The following is a 22,822-nucleotide window of genomic DNA, read 5'->3' on the forward strand; positions in this document are numbered from 1 at the left end:
AGCTTCAGCTTTTCAAGAAGCTTTACCTTTTCTTTAATTGTCAGAAACTTTCTCTTTTTCTTTCTATCTTTACCAACTTTAGATAAAGCAGCGCTCCTAGGTGTCGTTATAGTTTGTTAACTTTCGCATTTAGAATGAAAAAAATATAATGGAAAATGAGAAGTAGTTATTTATATAAGCGATAAAAGACTAGTACAGTGTGGGTACATCTGCTCTCAGTGATTCTAAAGGGATGAAGGTCCGTTCACGAAAACTACTTACTCACCGCGGTTCCTTTCCGAAAATTTTCATGTTGCAGGCGAGGAATTCGCGCTAGCTCAAAAATTCTTTACTGTTGAAAAAATCGCGTTATAGCCATTTCGCGTAAGTCGGATCGCTTTGTAGCGGGAGTCGACTGTATATTGGATATTTTGATATTTATCCGATGTTTTCAACCAATGCAAAATAAAGTGTTTAGTAACTGCTTCCTTAAATCAGAGTTATTTATTTTCTTATATTATTATTATAATGCATCAACTTTAAAAGTAAATTTTCTTTCATTATTTATATTCATTTATTACATGTTTATGATTTTGCCTCATCCACTCAAAAAGTAATTCAATTGCATCCGAGTTCATTTCAACCACTCATAAAAATAAATATATAAATAAATAAATATTCAATTTAACAGAGCTTATCTTAATTTGTTGAAGTCTTTAGAAAATCAATACTTTTGTCAGAAAATAGAACATTGAAATAAAGGGAAATTCAAATGCTCTAAAACAGTGGTGCCCAACATATAGCTTTCAAAACTGATTCATGTGGCCAGCTGAAATATCAGGTATAGATAAATCAATTTACTAAAAAATGTGGCTTTATTTTAAAGAATTTAAATTCAAGCATCAGTATATTGCATTCTCTATATTTTTACTTCACTTAAATTTATATATTAAAAACAAACAAAAACAGTTTATAATTAATTTCTTTAGTAGGATGCAGTCACATTTTTTCAATCACAATCACAAGTAAGCACTTTGATGAGGTGGTGGCATTCATGTAAAAGTTTAAGACAGGAGTTCAAATTTTTTTTCCGCAATCTTGACTAAAACCATTAAAAAAATTAATTCATAATTTTCTGAAAAGTACTCAGGACTGCTGAAATAACACTTTCTGGAATAAAATTTGTTCAATATAACTGTACCATGTGATTTCATTATAGGATTTGTAGGACCATAGTAGCTATTTGTTGGTCAAAAAATAAAAAATATTAATATTATTCAAATAATTGGAACCCGTACAACATGCCCCACTGTCCAACATGCCCCACCTCCCCCTACAATTTTGTTGTGGATATTCCTGAGTGAGGTGCAGAAAAAACAAGCAAGTTTTCTCACGGTTCTTAAAAAATTTAGAATCACGAACGTTCATTACTTATTTTAGTCATCGTAAACTGATGATTTCTCTTCTTAAGAGCAAAGATGATGCACAGTAACAAATATGTACATAATTTTGTGTACATAATTAAATGAAAAGCAATCTGTGCTAGTCAAAAGAGATTGATGAATTAGGTAAAATATTCCCCTGTAATATGTGTTTTACTTTTTCAAGTGTTTTTAAAACACATCCTGTTAATTGAACTTAAATTTTACAACACACTTAATGCAAAGTAGTTGAAATACAGCTCTATTTCAATTAAAGTGTGTTTATTTATTTTCCATTTATAATTTTATGAACTAGTTTAAAAAAACATTCCTGCCAATTGTGTTCAGCCGTATTGATGATTTAGCACATTTGAAGAATTTTACTTCTGCTTTTAAATTTGTTTGCCCTTAATGTTTTTTAAGTTTCTTCCAGATGTTCTGCAACTTGGAGAAAGCTCGACTACTAACTGAATTATAGCCCTGATGCAGATGTTCTAGAAAACTCATGATAGTATTTTACTGTTCGTTTAAAGAATTGTATAATAGAATGATCTCCAATATTTAGTTTACAAGGATGTCCAGAAATCATCTTCCAAGTTTTCTTACCTTGACAGCTTTATCAAAACTAATGAAGTTGTTAAAAAAAATAATAAACTTCCATACACAATATGCCATTCATGTTTGTTATGCTTCTTATTATGCTGATGACTTCAGGAAATGTGTTGCCGAAATGGTCTTTGGACTTTCAACAATGACATACAAACCAACAAAAATTCTGTGTTTAAATGCTAAATAGTGTAATTAAATGAAATTTTGTTCTTCTTCATACAAACAGTGCTGTATTTCTGATTTGTCATGCTTATTATCATATTTATTATCATTCATTTGTATAATAATATTGAAATGTAAAGAGGTAAAACAAACAATAATTTTGCAACAGAAATTGAGAAATTGCTGGAATTCTGTTTTGATTCTCTAAATTTAGAGTTTTGAATTTGTTTTGTAAAACAAATGCTTTAAGGTTTATGCTTGTTTGTCGTGTAAAAATATTGTTTTCAATTTAGATTTTTAATAAATTTTTCGGCATTCAATGCAAGGCTAAAAAATTTAGGTATACATAAAATTATGAAAGATATATTTAGGTTTGTTTATTTCAGCATTAAATGAACAGTTCATTGATGCTTATTCTCTTTGTGTAGTTATCCAGAAATCCCCCCCCCTCTAAAAAACAGATTTTTCTCCCCACTTAAACTACAGGACAGGATTTGAATAACTGCAAATAACTCCAATTTTGGAAGGGGTAGGTAGCAACTGTTATCTTAGTCCACTTCCGACTGTCAGTGCACCTTCTCTGTTTCTGACTAAATTCTGGAAGCATTTTTCAGGATGTTGGAATATAGGTCATGTTCATCCATCCATGATACAGGGTAATGAATGGAATTGCAATCTATATGAAAATATCTGAACAAAAAATTCAACTTATTTCAATCAAGGGTTTTTTTCTCACAAACATTCACTTCACAAATAGTATGAAAGAAAATAAATTGCAAGCATCAGTATATTTTGCCCTGTCTAATCGAAACTCCCTAATTGAGTAGATGGAAGTAAAGCCTATAACAAAATTTATTTTCTTTATGCTTATAAGTGACTGAAATTTTTGATTAAACTTGTGTTTTGTCCATAGTTATTACTTTTAAGAAATGATACTTTGGAGTAAAGAATTTTTTAAAATTTGATAATAATAACCACATTTTGAACATGTGAATATTTTAAAGTTACGTTGCATTTCAGAAAACACAAAGATTAATCTTTGCTTATTTTGTTACTTAAGCAGTTATTGACAATAATAGTTTGCCCCAAAATCCTTAAAAGTTACAGATTCTGTTTTGGTACCCTGAATTTGATTTTAATTGCCTCATTGAGAAAAATGTCTTTGTTTTCTCTTTTTTTTTTTGTGTGTGTGTAAAAATGTTAGAAAATCTGTGTTTGAAATAAAGTGCACAGATGTAACAACACCAAAAAATAAATTGAACATTAGAGACTTTTGTTGTAATCTTTATGTGGTAATGATCTGAACTGTTAGTATGGAATGAATAAGTTTTCTTCATGCTAAGTTGTATTTAAAATCTCTGTCAAAATTAAATGTAAACATTGCTTTTCCACGAACATTAAAAATAAGTACAAGTCCTCTACTGGTGCAGGGAATGATTTTTTTCTTTGTTTCATTAAGAAAGTGTCTACTTTCTTTTCTTTATAATATTGTTTTGATTTGAAAATATTGTTCAAAATGTAAGTAATAGATGCATGATGTGATACAGAAAAATAAATAAATAACAATAGATACATTTGTTTCTTATTCATATGAGTTGAAAATAAGTAATGTTTCAAATTACACCACCTCAACTCCTCAATTTATTTCTGAATATTTCTATCTAACATCAAATTAAAGTAATAATTTTCAACTTTATTCAAATTAATATTTTAACCAAGAGTGCCTACTGAAAAAGACATTTAAATGGATATATTTTTGCTGAAATTAAAAAATAATAAATTATTCCTTAGTTTTAACTGTAAAAGGCATGTGACAGCCAAGTTGCACTTTTTGAGGATTAGCCCATTAGTGACTGAAGTTTTTAATTAAACTAATGTTTTGTTAAGGGAAACAACACTTTGAAGTAAGAATTTTTAAACATTTTGTAATAATAAACATATTTTGTACATCAAGCACATAAAAATTCAAAATAAGTACAAGTCCTTTTTTGGTGCTCTGAATTGTTTTAATTTTGTTTCATTAAAAAAAATGTCTACTACCTTACTACCTTTCATTCCAGTATTGTTTTGGTACAGAAATGTTGTTGAAACTTTTTAGTAATAGATAGTATACTTTCGAGAAATAAATATAAAACAATGGAGACATCTGTTTCTTATGCATATACGAATGTTGAAAAATATAATGTATTAAAATACATGTCCCCCCCCCCCCTTTAGCTTCCCAATTTCTTTCTGAATATTTCGATCTGCATCTAGTTAATTAATATAATTTCAGTTTTCAACTTTATACAAATTAATCTTTTAACTAGGTGTGCCCACTAAACCATTGAAATAATGCTAAACTTTGTTCCATTTAAATCAGAAAATTGTATTTTTTCCCCTTTATAGAAATAAAATAAATAAGTAATGCTTCTGATATCAATATAGGAAATATTTCTAAGTTCAAAAATCTTTATAAAGCTTAATTTAATGTAGCAAAAACAAGCAATTTTTTAAGTTCGTTATTTGTTGCTTTTTTATTTATTTTCATTTTCTTAATCAGTTTTTATTCCTTCATTCATTTTGAATCAATTAAAATTATAATATAATTTTCGTTGTCTTGGAATCTTTTGATTAATTTAAAATTAATCGTATTAAAGAGAATAAGGTTAAAAAAAAATCTGCTTTTAATTCTGCTAACACAGGGCCATTTTGTCTTTTTTTAATGTTTGAATGAAAATCGAACGTTTCATTTATTCGGAACTCCAGCGCTCGAATACGCTACCTTGCGGTGATTTACAAAACTGCCGAATGAACTGAAACATTGCCACGTTTTAGTTCCATGTGTGTCTGTTGACGTAAACACAGGCAGTTTGTTCTGAGTATTTATTAACGCAATCGATGTGTCTTAATTTGCTTTCAGCTACAGAAATTAATTCGTCCCCTAAGAGTATTCTCGAGCTTCTCAAAATAATGTTAGTTTTCCTTATTTCTTTCAAAAAAAGTATTAAATGGTGGACGCGTAAACAAGAAAACTCTGGATTAACAAAATTGGATAACGTTATACCAGGTAAAATGTTTTATTGTATGAATTTGTAAGAATATGAGCTTTTTTTAATCTTAAATTAATTTAACTAATCATATTTTACAGCAGCATTTAGTTGGAATGGACAGTATGCAAAATATTTTCTTGGATTTATTATCGTAGAACAAAATGAAAAATGTTTAACCTAGAAAGAATTTACTTTATTCCTTTTATTCTCAGCTGAAAGGTTTCGCCAAATTTGTTTAGGGTTATAATTTTGGTATTGTGCGAGCAAAGTAGCCTTGGCGAGATTTCGCGTTTTTAGTTAAACCATTTTTAATTTTTATCATGAGTGGAATAAAATGGTAGTAAGATTACAGAATTCGATAAGTGAAAAGAAATAATGGTCAATCAACTGAAAAGAAAACTACCACCATATATCCGTGAGAATTTTGTTGATGATTTGCATAACATGACACAATTAAATCGTAACTCAGAAATTAGAAAAATCGAAACAGAAAATTTTTAAATGAACCGATTAGGGAATTCGAGAGAAATAACTCAGCTACAAATGGAAAAAAAAATACGCGCTAGCCAAGCAAGGCAAAGAAGTATCATCTTCTTTCGATAATAATTTGTAATGTCATATTGAATTTTCTAGCATTAATTGTTGTTCTTGTCAGGCCACAATTATTATTTAGTTTTATCAAGAATTGATAAATATCGAATTCAACATCATGGAAATAGCTGCTTAGAACTACGAACTACCTACTTTGTATTAATGTTTGACGTTTAGTAATGCTTCTTGAATTCTCATTTCCCACTCAGCAGAACTGGTCGAGTTGACGTCCCATAATGGTCGCATTTATGACGTCCGGAGGGCGTCTCAATGTGACGTTCACAGGACGGCTTTAATTTCATTTACAGTAAAATTTTGCGCAGAAAATGAGTCAAAAGATGAAAAAATCGTTGAAAATAGGTGAAAAACGTATATTTACTTCAAAAAAAGTTTTAATTAATCATAAAACCTCATTTTTCCAATTGGTCTTACCACGCGGGTTTCATTTGGTCCCTGCGACGACACCTCATTGACCTTTTTAGGACTCTTACCAGGCTTGGCCCTCTGATTGGTCCTTAGGACATCGAGGAGATGGACTCACTGACGTCAAGGAGACATTTCATTCTTAGGGTTCATTCGAGCCAAATGAAAAATATAGTTCCTTCATTATATTTTAAGATTTGTTTCTAAAACCTTGAAAAACACAAAAAATCTTCTGTAATTGTTCATTTCAATTAATTTAAAACCAGAAAAATGGGTAAAATACCGTTCGTTGTTGGCGGAACTTATGAAAAGGGGTTCTTTCTAATATTCATCCGCTGCGCATTAAAAATATGGGCTATTGGGTTATTTAGGCGGGAACTGCAGTTCAGTCGAATTGTGTTCTCTGTGAAGGTTGTTGTTGCTTCAATGTCAGTCGTAAAAGGTGAGTACACTTGTTTTTTTTTCATTTAACAATTAAAAATGGATAAATGTTACTCCGACAGACATTTGCGTCGAATTAAACACGAAGAATTAGAAAAACAAAAAAAAAATTCGATATGAAAAATGTGAAAATCTTCCAAATTCTAGCGTTGGCGAAATTGATCCGCCTTTATTAAATGTTTATAATTCTACAGTTTCTGCCCAGTCTAGTTCTGAGGATGGAGCGGGAGACTTACCAGAAATATCTGAAGAACATGAAATTTTCGATTCATGTTCGTATTCATTTTACTACGACTCGGATTCGAACAGTTTCGAATTTCAACTTGACGAATCTGTTTCTGTCGGTCCAAGTAAACCCCTTCAAATTTTGGCGCCCTGCCCTAATGATTCAAATTATCAGGAACAATTAAAAGAGTGGGCAATTCGGAATAACATTTCTACAACAGCTCTTAACGAGTTGTTGACTATTAACCAGCCATTTCATAAGAATTTGCCAAAAGATGCCAGAACTTTGTTAAAAACTAATGTGAATGCATCCAAGGATATAATTTCAATGGGAGAAGGGCAATTTGTTTATTTTGGTCTTCAAAATGCTATTAAAAGTAAACTTGAAAGTGGGATGCAAAATCAAAACCATAATCGCAATGTAATCAACTTAAGTCTAAAAGTCAATTGTGACGGACTGGTACTGGGCAAAAGCTCGAAAACACATTTTTGGCCAATATTAATTATTGTTAACGAAGTTTATGACCAGTCTCCAGCTGTAGTAGCTGTGTATTCTGGAAAAGGGAAACCCACAGACGCTAATGAATATCTGTCGGATTTTGTTGACGAATTCATTGAGCTTAGTTCCACACCTTTTGTAGTCAGTAGCACCAAATATATTGTTGATTGCAGGAAATGCATTTTTTTGTGCGACAAACCTGCAAAATCATTCATAAAATCAACAATTGGTCATAATGGTCGTTTTTCTTGCGACAAATGTGAGGTTAAAGGAGAATTTCTTGGCCGAATGGTTTTTTTGGACAATGATGCCCCCAGACGCAATGATGTTAGCTTCCGGAGCAGAAGAAACCCTGAACACCATGTCAAAACATCTGTTTTAGAAAAATTAAATATTGATATGGTGTTTCAATTTCCCTGTGATTACATGCATTGCATTTGTCTGGGCAGCATGCGTAGATTAATATTCTTCTGGACAGAAAACAAGAACAGGCAAGGGCGTTTAAGTTCGCAAAATATTTCAGAAATTTCGTCGAAATTAGAATTACTTTCAAAGCATTTGACTCGGGAATTTTCAAGGAAGCCAACTAGCATTTCTGACTACAAACGATGGAAAGCCACTGAATTTCGTTTATTCCTAGTTTATACTGGGATGATTGCTTTAAGAGGAGTGTTGACAAAAAAGATATATGATCATTTTCTATCATTATGTGTCTCGGTTAGGATTCTAACAGTGAAAAATCAAACTAATGAAGTAATAGAGTACGCTGGTAAATTGCTTCAGGCCTTTGTAATTGGCTGCACAGAATTATATGGGAAGGAAATGGTGGTAAATAACATGCATTCCTTAATTCATTTAGATGAAGATGTTAAGAGATTTGGTCCTCTAGATAATTTTAGCTGCTTTGCCTTTGAAACATTTTTGTATAAATTACAAACCAGAATTCGCACGGGACATCATCCATTAGAACAACTTTGTAGACGTTTGTCTGAGGGTGATTGTTTGCAGTATAAGTTACCTCACAATTCTAAAATATCTAATATAAATACCATTGGATTACATTATTCTGGCCCTCTAATTGATTCTATGTTGGAAAATGAAACTGAGCAGTTCACAACTTTAACGTTGTCACTTAGTAACTATTCAACTAAAGCACTAAACAATTGTTGTTTAGTAAATAACAAAGTCGTAGTCATTCAAAACATAATAAAAAATACAGAAGGAGTTTTTATATTGGGGAATACATTTTCCAAACAAGGAGACTTTTTTGAATATCCCTGTAGTTCTAGTTTATTGCATGTTTACAAAGTAAGGAACTTGGAAAATAACCTTAAAATGTTTTCTATAGAGGATATTCAGCATAAATGCATTCTCTTGCCATCCTCAACAGATTTTGTTGCTGTTGGAATAATTCATGAATTAAGAGACTGATGTTTTATCTCGTTTTATTTAGAATAAATTCAAAGTATAGGTTATGCAAAATCCTATTGAGAAAGTTTTAAAAGTTCGTTTTCCAAAAAATTCATACCACCTACGTTATTTTATGAGGTATTTCTAAGGCATTCATTGCATTGGCTTGATACGTTGAATCCAGTTCATTTTGCTTTTAAGTATAATTATTCTGTTTTTGCACTATCATTTTAACACCCTTTTAAAATTTCATTCTTTTGGTTATGTTATTTGACATGATGCATTAAATCCGATTTCAAGCTTCTTTTTTTTTTTGGACTGAATTTAAAATATTAGTTTGGTAATAGTGTTGGTCATTTCTATTTCCTTATTAATATGTACTGTGCACAGGGTTTTCTTAAAACTACTGTATTTTCATTTTTAGAGTTTAAAATTTAATATTTTAAAACTTTCTTTAAATTTGAGACAGGCTTTATTTTCTAGCCAAAAAGTATTTAATATTTTCTTCTCAATACACAATGGGCATTTTTACTTTCCAACATAGTGATGAATAATTTCGAAAAAGGAAAATTTCAGTATTTTACCACGAACATTTTAAGTAAAGAGGTCAGAAATTTTTGTTCCTTTTAGCCGATACTTTAAAATTAATGTGCATATTATGCTTGAAATTTTTAATGTAATTAGATAGCAAACCAAACTTAATGAACATAACATTTGTCTAAGCCGTGATTTCGTAGTAAAAGTGATCATATTAAGCACTGCAGTTTTCGTGTATATATTTTATTGTTTTACTTTCAGCAAACCTGTTATTTTATTACTCAAATTATGCTACTTAATTTATTAGACCTGTCAACATCTCTGTTAAAATGCATCTAGGGCAAGTTATTTAAAACACTTTCACAGGTTTTATTTGTCTTTTGTACACTTATTCATGAAAAATATCGTAATAAAAATGTTCTGAAAATTGTATGTTTTTATGCTTTTGTAGAATTTTAATTTTTTCTTTTTTTGGGGGGGGGGGATGACACCACACATTACCACCCCAGGCGTCACCTATGCTTGACAGGCGACTGTATTATGTATCGAGTACTCTGCCCTTTAACCTTAAAACTTTTTTGTGAGTCCTTAAAAAGTCCTTTATTTTTAAAAAAGAGTATGAACCCTTTACTTACACCTTTTCATTTTTACTAAAGACGTATCGAGTAGCACTTTGGCCGAGTTACCCAGTACCAATTATGTTTTAAGAAGAACCACCGACGCACATGTGATGAATTTTGAACTTATTGGAAGAGTAGTATAGACCTCCTTGTCCATATAAGAGAGTTTTTAAAACTAAATTCCTGCTGAAATTTAATTAGACATCATTCAAAAAATTTTGTTTATGTCAGAAATTTTACAAAAAAATTATTTTAAAATTATAAATAAATATATAAAAGTTGGTAAAGTATTAATCAAGTTGGAATTAAAACAAATTATACCAATCTATTATAGTTCTAGTCCGCCAAACATTAATAATTTTTAAAAGCGGATAAAACAAATGTGCAGGAACACTGCAGACCAGAGTTGGGTTTTGGACTGTCCGAAATTGGTTTAGGACAGGACAGGTGGTTTTTACTGTCTTAAACTGTCCAAAACTATGCTAAAGCTATAGGGGTGTAATATAATCATTTCGTGTTTACTGCAATATTCGAAATGCATAAAATATAGACATTATTGAGGTTTAATTAATGAGCAGTTGATAATATTTTTCTCAAATGTTTATATAAAATATTTTATTTTAAAAAAAATGCCAATAACTTGATTACATAAAACCTTCCTTAAGTAGCGGTTGATAGAGTTATGAGAGGAAGTTCACAACATTAGGTACCAAGACAACTCATTTCTGTCCCATTTAATAACTTACACAAATGTTATTAAATGTGCAATACTTAAGCACAAAAAAAAAAACTAACATTTTTAACGGTTTTTGCAAACAAGTTTTACATCATGTTTTAACGAAAATTATTTTAAATTATTTTTTAAATCGTAGATTAAAGAACAAGAAATTGATAAAACACTTGTTATAAAACTTGTGCTGTTCTTCTTTTAGTTCTTATTTTTAACAGAATGTAACTACACTAACTACAAAAAATTGTAATCTATTGCATTTAAGTCAAATATTGCACTATATTTTGCACACATGCATAAATGTCAAAAAAATTGATTTATGGGGGAGAAAAGAAACTTGTGCATACAAATTGAAATTTTTAATGAAGATTTTAATTTCTACGTAACTAGATTAAAATCGACTGCATAAATAAGTTACATATATATTTATACTTGAATGTTCACACTGAATGAATATACTAAATAGCCAAAAAAATAATTTTGACACATTTTGTTCTGATTTTGATGTTTTCTCACAAAATATAGTTTCTCAAAAATAGTTTTCGACACTTTAAGGCTCAAGGGTTTTGAACAGAATGGTAAAAACCTTGTTAACACTGCTTTCATTTGCACACATGCATAAACATAGGAAAATTTGGTTACTAGTATCAAAAAAATAATGATAATAAACTCATGCATACAAATTGAAATTTTAATAAAGAATTCAACTTCTATGTAACTAGATTAAAATCAGCTGCATAAATAAATTGAATGTTCTCATTGAATAAATATGTTCAATCTAAAACATTACTTTGGTACATTTTATTATGTTTTTGTTGTTTTCTCACAGAATACAATTTTTCTAAAATTAGTTTTGGTAGTCTCCAAAACCTTGCCAACTCTGCCTGAAACTGAAATCATTTCCGGTGAAATCAAAAGTTCTAAAACACGGAACTGTTACAAGAGGCATTGAATTTAATATCTACAACAAATATGTAGTCTTTCGAAAGTTTTTTTTAAATACACAAATAGTAAAAGATAAAGGGAGGGGGGAGGGGAATTGAGTAATTATGGTTCTAGGTACAAAATCTAGTTTCTTAAAAAATAGTTTTGGACACTTGCGTACAAAAAGGTTTTGAACAGGATGGTAAAAACCTTGCCAACCCTGCTTTCATTTGCAGACATGCAAACATAGGGAAATTTTGTTACTATTTAATAATAATAATAATAAACTAATGCATACAAATTGAAATTTTAACTAATCATTAAACTTCTATGAAACTAGATTAAAATCAGCTGCATAAATAAGTTGAATGTTTTCCATTGAATGAATTTCAATATAAAACATTACTTTGATACATTTTATTCTATTTTTGATGTTTTCTCACACAACATAATTCCTCTAAAAATCTAGTTTTGGGCAGTTTTAACACCAGGGTTTTGGACAGGACAATAAAAACCAGGGTTTTACTGTTGTGTCCAAAACCTTGCCAACCCTGCTGCAGACACTTGTTTCTGCGTTACAAGAAACGTCTTTTTCAGTGCATAAAATGTGAGCTAAAGAATATAAAGATATTCAACAAAAAAATCCTACTTTTGTCAGATGCCTTTAAATCCACGAGCTCAAACACGTGTCTGCAGTGTTCCTGCACTGTGCTTTTAACGTTGTTTTATTTCCTTTTATTTTTTAAGCAAAGGTATTTTTATATTTCTTATAACTAATTTTTGTTTGTAGCAAAAATCTATTTTGAATGTAAAAATTCTGTATTTTCTATACTTACCTTTTTTGCACAATTTTTAATAAAATTATTAACTTTGAGGACATTAAAATAAAGATTTATTACATTGAAGCATTACCATTATTATTAAAATTTGATTTGTAAATTTGAATATTAAATGTTTGCCGAATATTATGCTCGTGCTTTTTTATAAATTTTAATATCTGTCTTGGACAATATTCAATTTTTGGCAACTACTCGGTAACGGCCGAGTATCTGATCAAAATTTGGCCGAGTACCAAGTACTCGGCAAATGGGCCAAGAACTGAGTAGTTACTGAGTGCTCGGTACGTCTCTAGTTTTTACTATGCAGAATATTTAGATGTTCATAAAACTATAAATCATTGCATAAAATTATTTTTTCTCCTCTATATCCAGATACAAGATATTTGGTAGTTGAGTTCCCTAAAGGGCCTAAGGAAACAACGCCCGCAGTGGAAACCGTTCCAGCAAGCTGGGTTAACGAACAGGAATTGATATCTAAATGGCCTAATGGGAAACCTAACGAAGTATCCAAAGCCATTAACGAGATGTATACCCCTCAGAGTACATGGAGCTCTTATAGATTGTCAAGAATTCTGTATAGATGTGGTAAATTTCATGCTTTTAAGTAGCTTATATTTCAATTTAACAATAATTTTTGCTTTTCTGATTTTATTAAATGAAGTATTAAAAAAATTCTTGACATAATCTATAGCAATAAAAGCTTCATGCAAAGCTTACTCTTCATAAGTGAAAGTGATCTTCTGTTACGCTATCCAATATTACTGAAATGATGAATTTTATTTCTTATGTTTTAAAACGAATAATTTTCTTAAATGAAATTGTTGTCACTTAATTTTGTTGTTTCTTTTAGATAATTTATTAACAGCAAAACAAAGAGCAAAAGATGCTGAATTAAATTCAGTAAGCGAATCAAGCCATTCGGATGAGCTTCGACATAAAAGAAGAAAAAGGAGGGGAAATCCTAGATACTTAAGTGATGAAAGTAAAACGTTAATTTTATTTAGCTTGTTTTTTATGTTGATTTATCTTCATAGCTGTGGCGCACACGAGGATGGATGGTCCAGGGGGTCGGACCCCTTCAATCGCCCTTCAGTTTTTTTAAATTGACTATAATCCTGTTAAGAAGCATGAGCTTTGTGTATAAAATAGATAAAAGTAGGAAACAACACTTATAAACAAATAAAAAAATGATAAGTTAAAAATGCAAACATGTTTCAGAGGCTTCCTTCCTCAGTGCAAAGCAAGCAAATGGGAGAGTTTAAATACAGGAGGGGGGGGGGGGGGAGCAATCAGATCTCAGCGAGTGCTGAGGCAAGATTTGATGTATCAGAATATATAAACTTGAACCCATCGATTACGATTGGAGAGAACGGGAACAGCAAAAGACTCATTGCAAAGGTTATTTAAATTGCTCCTTTTTTTTGGAGACCAAGATTATTTGCAGACCTACAACTGTGGGGAAATAGATTTTCTGGAAGCCTTTTATGTTTACAAAAATTTAAATAACCTTTGTAATGAGTCTTTTGCTGTTCCGCATATCTCCCCAATCTTAATCAATGGGTCTGATTAGTTCACCTGCCCCCTCCCCTTTTTGTATTTAAACTCGCCTACGACCTTGTTCCATCCCATTTGCTTGCTTTGCACTAAGGAAGGAGGCTATTGCCTCTGAAACATGTTTACGTTTTAAACTTTTCCATCTTTTATTGGTGCTTTTAAACATTGTTTCCTACTTTTATCAATAATACTATGTATGTAATACATAAAATAAATCCAAACAAAGGTAATAATTTCAGATTCAATAAATGAAAAAATAAAATTTATTTTCTTTCTTCCCCTGCAAAACAAACTATAGTAAAACCCCTCCTAATGTACACCCCTGAAAGGCGGACACCCCTCTTACTCGGACAATTTTTAATTCCCCAGTTCCAATGCAAATAACATTAAAACATACTCCAGCGGACACCTCTCTATTGCAGACGGAAAAAAAAATGGCCCGTTAGTATCCGCACTATAGAGGGATTTTGCTGTATATGTAACCATAAATTGTTCCATAATGATGACTTGGCTTTGATGGTTTTATTTTTCAATTATGGAAAAGTAAACACATTCATTCTTGTGCTTTCTGGTATTTTAATTAAGTATTTGTTATTAGTAAATTTTAATGAATTGTGCTAAGAATTAATTCGAAATTTTTTTGATAAATGTTTTTATTCCCAACAATCGATAAAATCTAAAGATTATGTTTGGATGCATGTTGGAGTATGATACAAGAATGGTGGACCACCCCCCACCCCTTTGAAAATTTCCTGTGTGTGTGACAGCTTATAATTATTAAGGAAGCTTTGAAAACCTGTAGAAAATCTTGCATAAGAAGAAATTTTCAACATGCTTAAAAATATAATCATTTCATCAATATTTTTCAGGCTCTAGCACAGATGAAACATCGGTAGTGGATGATCCTTCAAAACCATCCTTTTACGATACCACCCCTGCAATCCCCAACTTCCTTTATTTTAAGCGTAAAAATCAAGGTATGCCTGCACTTTTTCTGACACATAACTTTTCTTGTATATTGAGTTTTGTGTGTGAGCTTTTGCATGAAAGTTTGCTAGCAAGTTTCAAATGCATCGCATGTAAAGGTTGATTTTTAATTGTTTTTTATTTATGTATTTTTAGTCCTCATTTCTTTTCAAATTTATGTATGCATGCACTTTTAGGATCGGCAGGATTATCAAGTTCCAGCCTGCACTTTGATGATACTGAGATGAGCCCAACTCATTTTTCTCGTAAGGCAATATTTATGTACTTACACAGCTTTTTTGGGGGGGGGGGGGGGCAGCGTTGTGCTTTGCCTCCTCTAAATTAACCCTTTAATGCCCCTTGCTCCCACTCCTGTATTTCTCAATGTGCCATCCCTTTTTTTTGGGGGGGGACACTACTAACCTCTTATGACTTGCTTCTATTTTATTTCATTGTTTTTCAATCTTTTCCAGTAGATAGTTGTGGGGATCTCTAGAGTCTTTAAAATGAATTGTATGATTTTAAGATAAATTTTCATCTTCTCAGAAAAAGTAAATTAGACTTTAATAATTAATATTGTAGGTACAGTTATGAGTATTCTATTATACTCACTTCATCTTCATGCACCTTTTTTAAGCTTTGAAATTTATTCATTACTGCTATGTTTAACTGAAGTTCATTCACTAAGTGCTGTTAATATTATTGCAGGGCTTAAATGCAAAAGTACTAGATAATGATTCATTCTTGTAAGCTAATTTTTTGTTTCTAAATTTTTTTTTTTTTTTTGTAGAGTCAAGTGCAACATCTCCCAGTATAATAAGTGCAGGAAAAGCAAATATGTCAAGGAATTCACCTGTTTCAGGTACTGTTAATCTGTTTACTATGTCCTGTAATCATAGATTAAAAAGTCGACGTTATATTGTGCAGTGGGGTCCTTTTTGAGTTTTTCTAATGGACTTTTCCTGCTTTCCGTGCGAAAATTTAACCCATTAACATCTTTCATTTTGTTACATTTAAACAACTGAATATGTCCCCTCACTCTTTTTCTCCAAACTTTACATATTAAGAATTCTAACACGGGAATCATAATTTAAATTAGAAAGCCCATTTATTAACCTTGTAGCTTGCCGTTTGAACTCTTTCCAATAAACTGATGTATTTCATAAGATACACCAAAACGGAGCAGCATACTGAGGTCTTACCAAATGCTTATAACTGGTAAGATTAAGAGAGTCGATATTTTAATCTTCATATTTTATGTTTAGGAATCCTGAATAAATCGTAACTGATATGGTGTGAGTTTAGTGTCATTACTGTAATGCTTGAACAAAAACATATAAATGTGACAAGTATCTTTAAGGTTGCCATGTCTGGATGATACTAAAGGTTTTTTTTTTGCGTTGTTAAAAATGTTTTTCCCATTATTTCTTTGTTTTTTTCAGTCGCGGCAACGCCTAACAAAGCACCCCTGGATACCAGTCAACATATGATGCCTATGCCTTCCAGTCAACATAGGCCTGTGCCTGAAAAATCTAATAGCACCTGTAAGTTTAAAAAGTATAGAGGCATATTTTAAATGTATGCCATGCATTTTAGTTAATTGTGTCCCACCTGAATAAGCTCTAGGTGACATCATTTGTACAATTTTTCCTTCATTTTTAACTTATCGAGGATACAGTCTGGGGTACAAGTTTTAAGACGATTTTTGCCTGTTCTTGAGCAGAAATAAGTTTAGTAAATCGCAGTTGTTGTACAAAGAAGCCACAAGTGATGTCATGCCTTGAGGGGGAGAGGTGTTCATGAAATTGTGACAAGAAAAAGTGTGACATCATTAAAGGGTAGCCCATTAGTTAGTACTCCTTCAAAATCTCATTTTACTCCTTCAAAACTCCTTCATTTTATTTCTGAAATTGAGTACAAGCTTTTAAAGTTTTAAATGTCAATTATGCAAGTATATGAGTAAAATTGCATAGTTTTTTGTTTTTTCAAATTTATTCTCTTTCTTGTAGCATATCAGGAAACTGTTCTTCAAACCCTTGCCAACATCTCATATACTCTTGAAAGGATACAGAAACGACTGAGTAGGATAGAACTGCAAAGTACTGTATTCAGAGATGGAAAAGAAAACAGGTGCCCGGAATTGCCAGAGGGTGTGCAGTTACCTATAGCAAGTATGGAGGTATTTAATAACTTTCTGCTTGCTTTGGACAATGATGCCCTTTTTGTATCTCTGGTAAGTACCACGCAGTTGAAAGCAGGGTTTGAATTTTTTTTAAATTTAAACAAGATTTTGTTTATTTTTTTTTTAAAAATCTTCCAAATTTTGTAGATATTAATTACATTTATAAACATAATATATTTCATACAATGGAAGAAAAAGCAACTTTGTAGCTATTTTTTAATGGATTCAATTGGGAAGAAGGCAATTGTAAAAACTTCCATGCATAGAAGTGTTCCTATATTTTCCTATAAATATGAAAAACTTTCCTATAATTCCTATATTTTTTAGTCGCTATTTCCTTGTAGCTCCTATTTTTCCAACCTCGATCTTCAAACAACATGATTTCAGCTGGAATATATATTTTTTGGAAACATGCCAGCTTCAAATACATGATTCACCGAAAATTACATGCCTTGTTTTGAGATTTCAATCCTTTTGCCTTCTGTGAAGGTTTCAATTATTTTTGAAGTTGGTTAGCATAGTAACACAGCCACCTTAAGTCAGCCTATTTTATTTGTTACCTCCAGTTCCCCTCCGTGGATCTGCTTCTGCTATTTTCTACTCGGTTTTTCTGGAGCTTTTCTTCAAGTTAAAGTAAGAGTCAAGTTAAAGTATAAAGTAGAATTTTCCTGCACTTTCTGTTGTAAATTTTTTTAGGTATATATGAGATGGGGGGTGGGGGCATTCCCTCAGTTCCCCTCCGTGGATCTGCTTCTGCTATTGTCTAATTGCTTCTCCTGATGCCTTAGTTCATGTTCTAAAAAAACGGAAAAAAAATCTGTACTGTTTTAGGTACACTTGGGATTGTTTTTTAAACGGGGGGGGGGGGGGCATTCCCACAGTTCTCCTATTTGAATCTGCTCTTGCAATTCTCTCCTTGCTTTTCCTGGTGCCTTTCTTGAAGTTCAAGTTTTAAAAAACTGAAGAATTGTGCTGTATTCTGTTCTGAAAATTTTTATGTACATTTGGGATTTTGGAGGGGGAAGGTACCCCCAGTTCCCCTCTCGTGGATCCGCTCCTGGAACTAATGGATTCAGTCAGCTTATTCTTGAAACTAGGATGTGATTTTGCTTAAAGATAAAGTTTCTATCATCATGTATGGTTTTAGTGTATGTTGAACAAATACTTTCTTAACTAAATTGTATGTAACATTGTGTACAAGAAAAACTGCAAATTTTTATTTGGTTCTGAACTAATTTTGGAGTATATGCAGTAGTGCTAAGTCTGAGAATCTGTTACACATACAAAAAGAGGGATCTATGTAGTCTGAAAATGCAAAATTAATTTATAAAAATAGAATCAACTGATTTTAATCAATGATTTAAAAGAAAAAATCTCTTAATTTAAATCACAATTTAAGTCAAGCTCAGAAATTTCAAGGAACCCTGGTTCACTAAGTTAACCAAGCTAATAATGCTTCAAAATGGGAAAATGTTTATGCTATTATTAGTCAATCAAATTTAATGCATAAAAGCGTAATGTTATTGTAAAAGGTGCTTAGCAGCTGCAGTTATGTGTTATATATATTTTTAAAAAATTGGTATCAGAAATAATTCTATAGAACTGCGATCTACAACTGGCAAGCCACAATTCAGGTCCTAATCGCAGAAAATCAGCTAAAAATGTTTTGAAAGTATGAATTACACAAATTATTTTAAAATATCTTTATGTAGACAACCATATCTTTAACCTTTTGGACTAAGTCACTTTTTTAGCACATTGGAAGTTATTGTGTGCCTGATTTATGTTTTTAATGGTTTACATAGATTGTTAGGGTTTTTCTGGGCCTCAATAACAGTCCTCAAGAGTGTCTGGGCCCCAGGTGAAATTTGTTGTTGATCATTATCATACTTTTTTTTTTTTTGTGAGGAACAAAATAGTTTGTCAAAAACAAAATCTGAAATTGAGTTAAAAATGCTGTTATTTTGAAAATTTGTCATTTTTATGCTGTTATTTACATTAATGTCAAAAGAAGCAAAAAATGCAGTTGCATTCACATAGTTGCCAACTTCTACGATTTAGCCTTACATTGTAAGATTTTCTGACGCTTTGTACGATTGTACGGTCTTATGGCAGATTTGTACCAGAACTGTACACTTCTTTATTGGATAACAGCATGGAGAACATTTTAATCTGTAAGAACTTACAGAAAAATTGCTTTGAACAAGTGTTTTATAGACGACTTTTCTAAGTTTAAGTTCAAAGAAATAAAAGTTTATTTACTTAGTTTGAAGTTTATTAATTTATTTATTTTTTTACTTATAAAAGCTCAGATCAAGTAAAGGTAAGGATTTGAAAATATTATAATGCTGTAAATTTTAATACTTTGCTTTATAATGGTCAAAAAAGCGTGGAAATATAGCCAAAGCATACATTGTAATATTTTTTAAGTTCGCATGTTGGCAGCTATGAATTTAATCATCATTCTTAATATTTTTCATTTAAATAAAATCAGCTTGTTTCTGTAAAACAATTAAATGGTTAATGTATTAATCATTCACAATTGCAAGATTATACAAATGAACTATTGATTGTTCAAAGTTTTTGTTTCTTTTTTCAGGCTTCATACTTATCCTTCAGAATTGGGCAGAACAATGTTGTAGATAGGCTACTGACATTTCTCCTTAGTGATATTTTCTCAACTCAGCTTAATTGGGCTGGTCGCAATGGGAAAAGAGCCGTAAAAAAAACCAAATTTGTGGAATTCATTAAGTGTAAGGACTTGTTTTTCTGTGTTACTTTAATATTTTAAACTTACGGATTATTTTTTATTTTGTATGACTTCGATTGCTTTATGTTTTTGTGACCATGAAATCAATATTTTAAAGGAATTATTTGTATGTTGTATATTCTTTTCCAGGGCTGTAACCAGACTATTGTTTCAAGGAATTTTTAACCAAATACCTTTCTCATGAAATCTATATGATCATTACTATTTGTTTTCATATTTTGTATTCTATTGCTTTTTGTTAGAATAGATGCTTAAAGAGCATTAACATGAAAAATGAAAAAATATAATGCATCTTTTCAATGAAGAAAAAAAAATCCTATGTGTGCACTAAATAACTTTGCTACTGTTATTATTCAAAGTCTTTAAATCACTGATAAGGCTAGATGTGGGATAAGTGCAAATGAAGTAATACTTCTGAAATTCAGTTTCTTACACTTATAAAATGTGTTAGAGAGTTTGTTTTGTATTCAAGTTGCAAATTCAAAATTGTTCTGTAAGAAATGATGTGTACAATAAATACAGTGAAAATTTATACTACTGAATTTGTATTCTTCTGCAATAATGATAAAAAAAAAAAAAAAAAAATTCCCTCCAAAAAATTTTTGAATAAAGTACCCAACTTTAATTTCTAAAGAAGTGGCTATTAAGCTATAAGTTTCTATGTTTCGTGTTTTTATCCCTTGTAGTGGCATGTATTGTCTTGCTTTAAATTGAGAGTTCAATAATGATCATGGTGTCTTTTATGTTTTTGATAGATTGACAGGGATAAGGGATAAACCTTTGATTAACTTGTTTCACAATGGGGGAATGTGATAATATTTGTCAAACCCAGAGCCATGATTTTATTGGTAAAATAGCCTTTAAGATAACATAAATTTTCTTGCATTAAGCCTTAATGTTTTTTTTTTTCTCCCTAAAGTTTTCTCATTTTTCTCCTAATTATTCTCCAGATACTGTTGAAAAAAACTTGAAGATTGCGGATGAAGTGGTAGAGGCAAAAATTAAGTCCTGGTTGAAACATTCCTCGGATCGACTGAAGAGAGAGAGAAATAAGAACTAAAGCAGTATATATTGTGTAAATATTGTTATCAACTTGTACATTCAACTGTATTGTGTAAAAAAAGTAAATAAATAATTACCAATTCATTGTATTAATTTAGTACTGTTCTCAATTATGTAAAAATTTTAGAGCTATTAGTGATCTTTTTTTTTATTATTTATTTATTTATTTTTTATTTATTTATTTATTTATTTATTTTTTTGCAACACTAAGCTCTGGATTAATATATTTCATTCTTTTAGGTTACTGAAATCAAGCATATGTTCATTCTGTCAAATTTTTTTTTTCTTTAATAGTCAAGATAAAGTTCTGATTTTAAATTGCCATTTTAATTGGAAACGAAATATTTCTGGATTCTTAATATGCTATTTAGCTTAATGTGCTATTAGTTGTACTTCATACATTCAGGTTTTAGACTTTTATAAAAAGGAAAAACAAAAGTGAATATGTTTTTAGCTGAAATTTTTTATTAAATTATGAACTAATATTGCCTTATCCTCATCAAACAACTCGGCTGCTCCATTGTAGGCAAAATGATTTTTTTCAACAGTATTCAAATAGCTTGAAATTGCATTAATTAAAAGTTTTTTTTTGTCCCAAAACGAAATAGCATTTAAAATACAAGGAAACTCTTATTACTTTGTTTTCTGTTATTTAAGATTGAAAAAATCTCCAAATATGTGTTGGGGGGGGGGGGGGGGAAGGCTGCCTCACTCCCAACTGAATTTTTGCATTTAAAATTCTCATAATTATTTTTTTTCTTAAAGAAAGCCATTATCATCAATAGCTATTTTTTTTTTGCAGGGTGAGATGCCAAATTGAATTTTTATCGAAACTATAAAATAAGTTTTTGTCTTTTTAAAGCTTTAAGAAATAAAAATTAACATGAACCTAAGCAATGAATTTTACGTTTTATGACTACTGTGAAATTATTTTAGATAGTAAATAAAATAAATGTGAAAATGTATATAAACAGTTCTGAGGCTGCTACATTGTAAATCAAGATATTTTATTGACAGCTAGTTCAAGTAGCTTTAAATTACATTACCAAGAGTTATTTTTTTGAAGCCACTTGGTATAAGAAAATTCGAATAATAAATAAGAATTTGATCAAATCTGTTGCTTAGAACTTGAAAATTTCCAATTATATGTGTAATATAAGGGCTACCTCTTTAAAGTTTTATCACAGCGAACTAAAATTTTGCATTTTAAATTCTTATTTATAATAGCTATAATAATAAATTCTTATATCAATAATTTTTTTAAAAAATGGAAAGTCCTAAACATAAATAGACAAGTAAGAAGGTACATAAAATGATAATAAAAATTTTCATTCGAGGAATGCAATATGCCAAAACTGCTTTTCGAGCTGCTTTATTAAAAGATTGTTGGACTCGCCATTTTCCAAAGAGCTTGGAAAAAAATAATAGAATACAATGCACCAAAGCAACGAATGACATAATTATCTAAGAGTGAAATTGATCTGAAAAAAACTGAAAGACGTTCAATATATGTATTTTATAGTGATGATAGATATACTTAACTAAAATTGCTTTAATTGGCTTTTTTATTTTTTAATTTATATTTTTTTAAATTGCTTCATTTTGTCAAATAACATTGGGGCTGCAAACCTGATGGAATTTTTAAGTGAAAAAAAAAAGTCATCATTGTCATGATAAAAATGTTCGTAACTAAATGAGCTACAAAATGAAGTTAATTGAATTTTTAAAAAAATTGAATTTAAAAATAAAATAGTCAAATAAAGCTCACTACACAATATAAAGCACTATAAACGGTCACCCGACGCCGAACGGTCTGTCTGTGGACGACCCTAGGACGCCGTGAGAC

General features: G+C 30.6%; 1 protein-coding gene across 2 annotated transcripts; it reads left to right on the forward strand.

Moving 5' to 3' along the window:
• Positions 1 to 6,529: 6,529 nt before the first annotated feature.
• LOC129229598 (uncharacterized) lies at positions 6,530 to 21,081 on the forward strand. 2 transcript variants are annotated; one of them, XM_054863935.1, is made up of 10 exons: positions 6,530 to 6,659; positions 12,815 to 13,027; positions 13,293 to 13,424; positions 14,866 to 14,973; positions 15,160 to 15,228; positions 15,753 to 15,824; positions 16,405 to 16,506; positions 16,972 to 17,195; positions 19,744 to 19,897; positions 20,865 to 21,081. In XM_054863935.1, exons 1-10 carry the CDS (start codon positions 6,644 to 6,646, stop codon positions 20,972 to 20,974), a joined length of 1,200 nt encoding a protein of 399 aa, XP_054719910.1. In that variant the 5' UTR covers positions 6,530 to 6,643; the 3' UTR covers positions 20,975 to 21,081. The 2 variants fall into 2 exon arrangements, with proteins under 2 accessions (XP_054719910.1, XP_054719911.1); XM_054863936.1 differs by having other exon boundaries at positions 16,972 to 17,141.
• Positions 21,082 to 22,822: the final 1,741 nt, after the last annotated feature.

Source organism: Uloborus diversus, chromosome 9 (assembly GCF_026930045.1).
Source record: "Uloborus diversus isolate 005 chromosome 9, Udiv.v.3.1, whole genome shotgun sequence".
Taxonomy (NCBI): domain Eukaryota; kingdom Metazoa; phylum Arthropoda; class Arachnida; order Araneae; family Uloboridae; genus Uloborus; species Uloborus diversus.

Bases quoted from the DNA above. Each gene is read 5' to 3' on its own strand.
- LOC129229598 (XM_054863935.1), top strand. The intron at 14,974-15,159 runs GTATGCCTGCAC...ATGCACTTTTAG, and splicing joins TTTTAAGCGTAAAAATCAAG to GATCGGCAGGATTATCAAGT. The intron at 15,229-15,752 runs GTAAGGCAATAT...TTTTTTTTGTAG, and splicing joins GAGCCCAACTCATTTTTCTC to AGTCAAGTGCAACATCTCCC.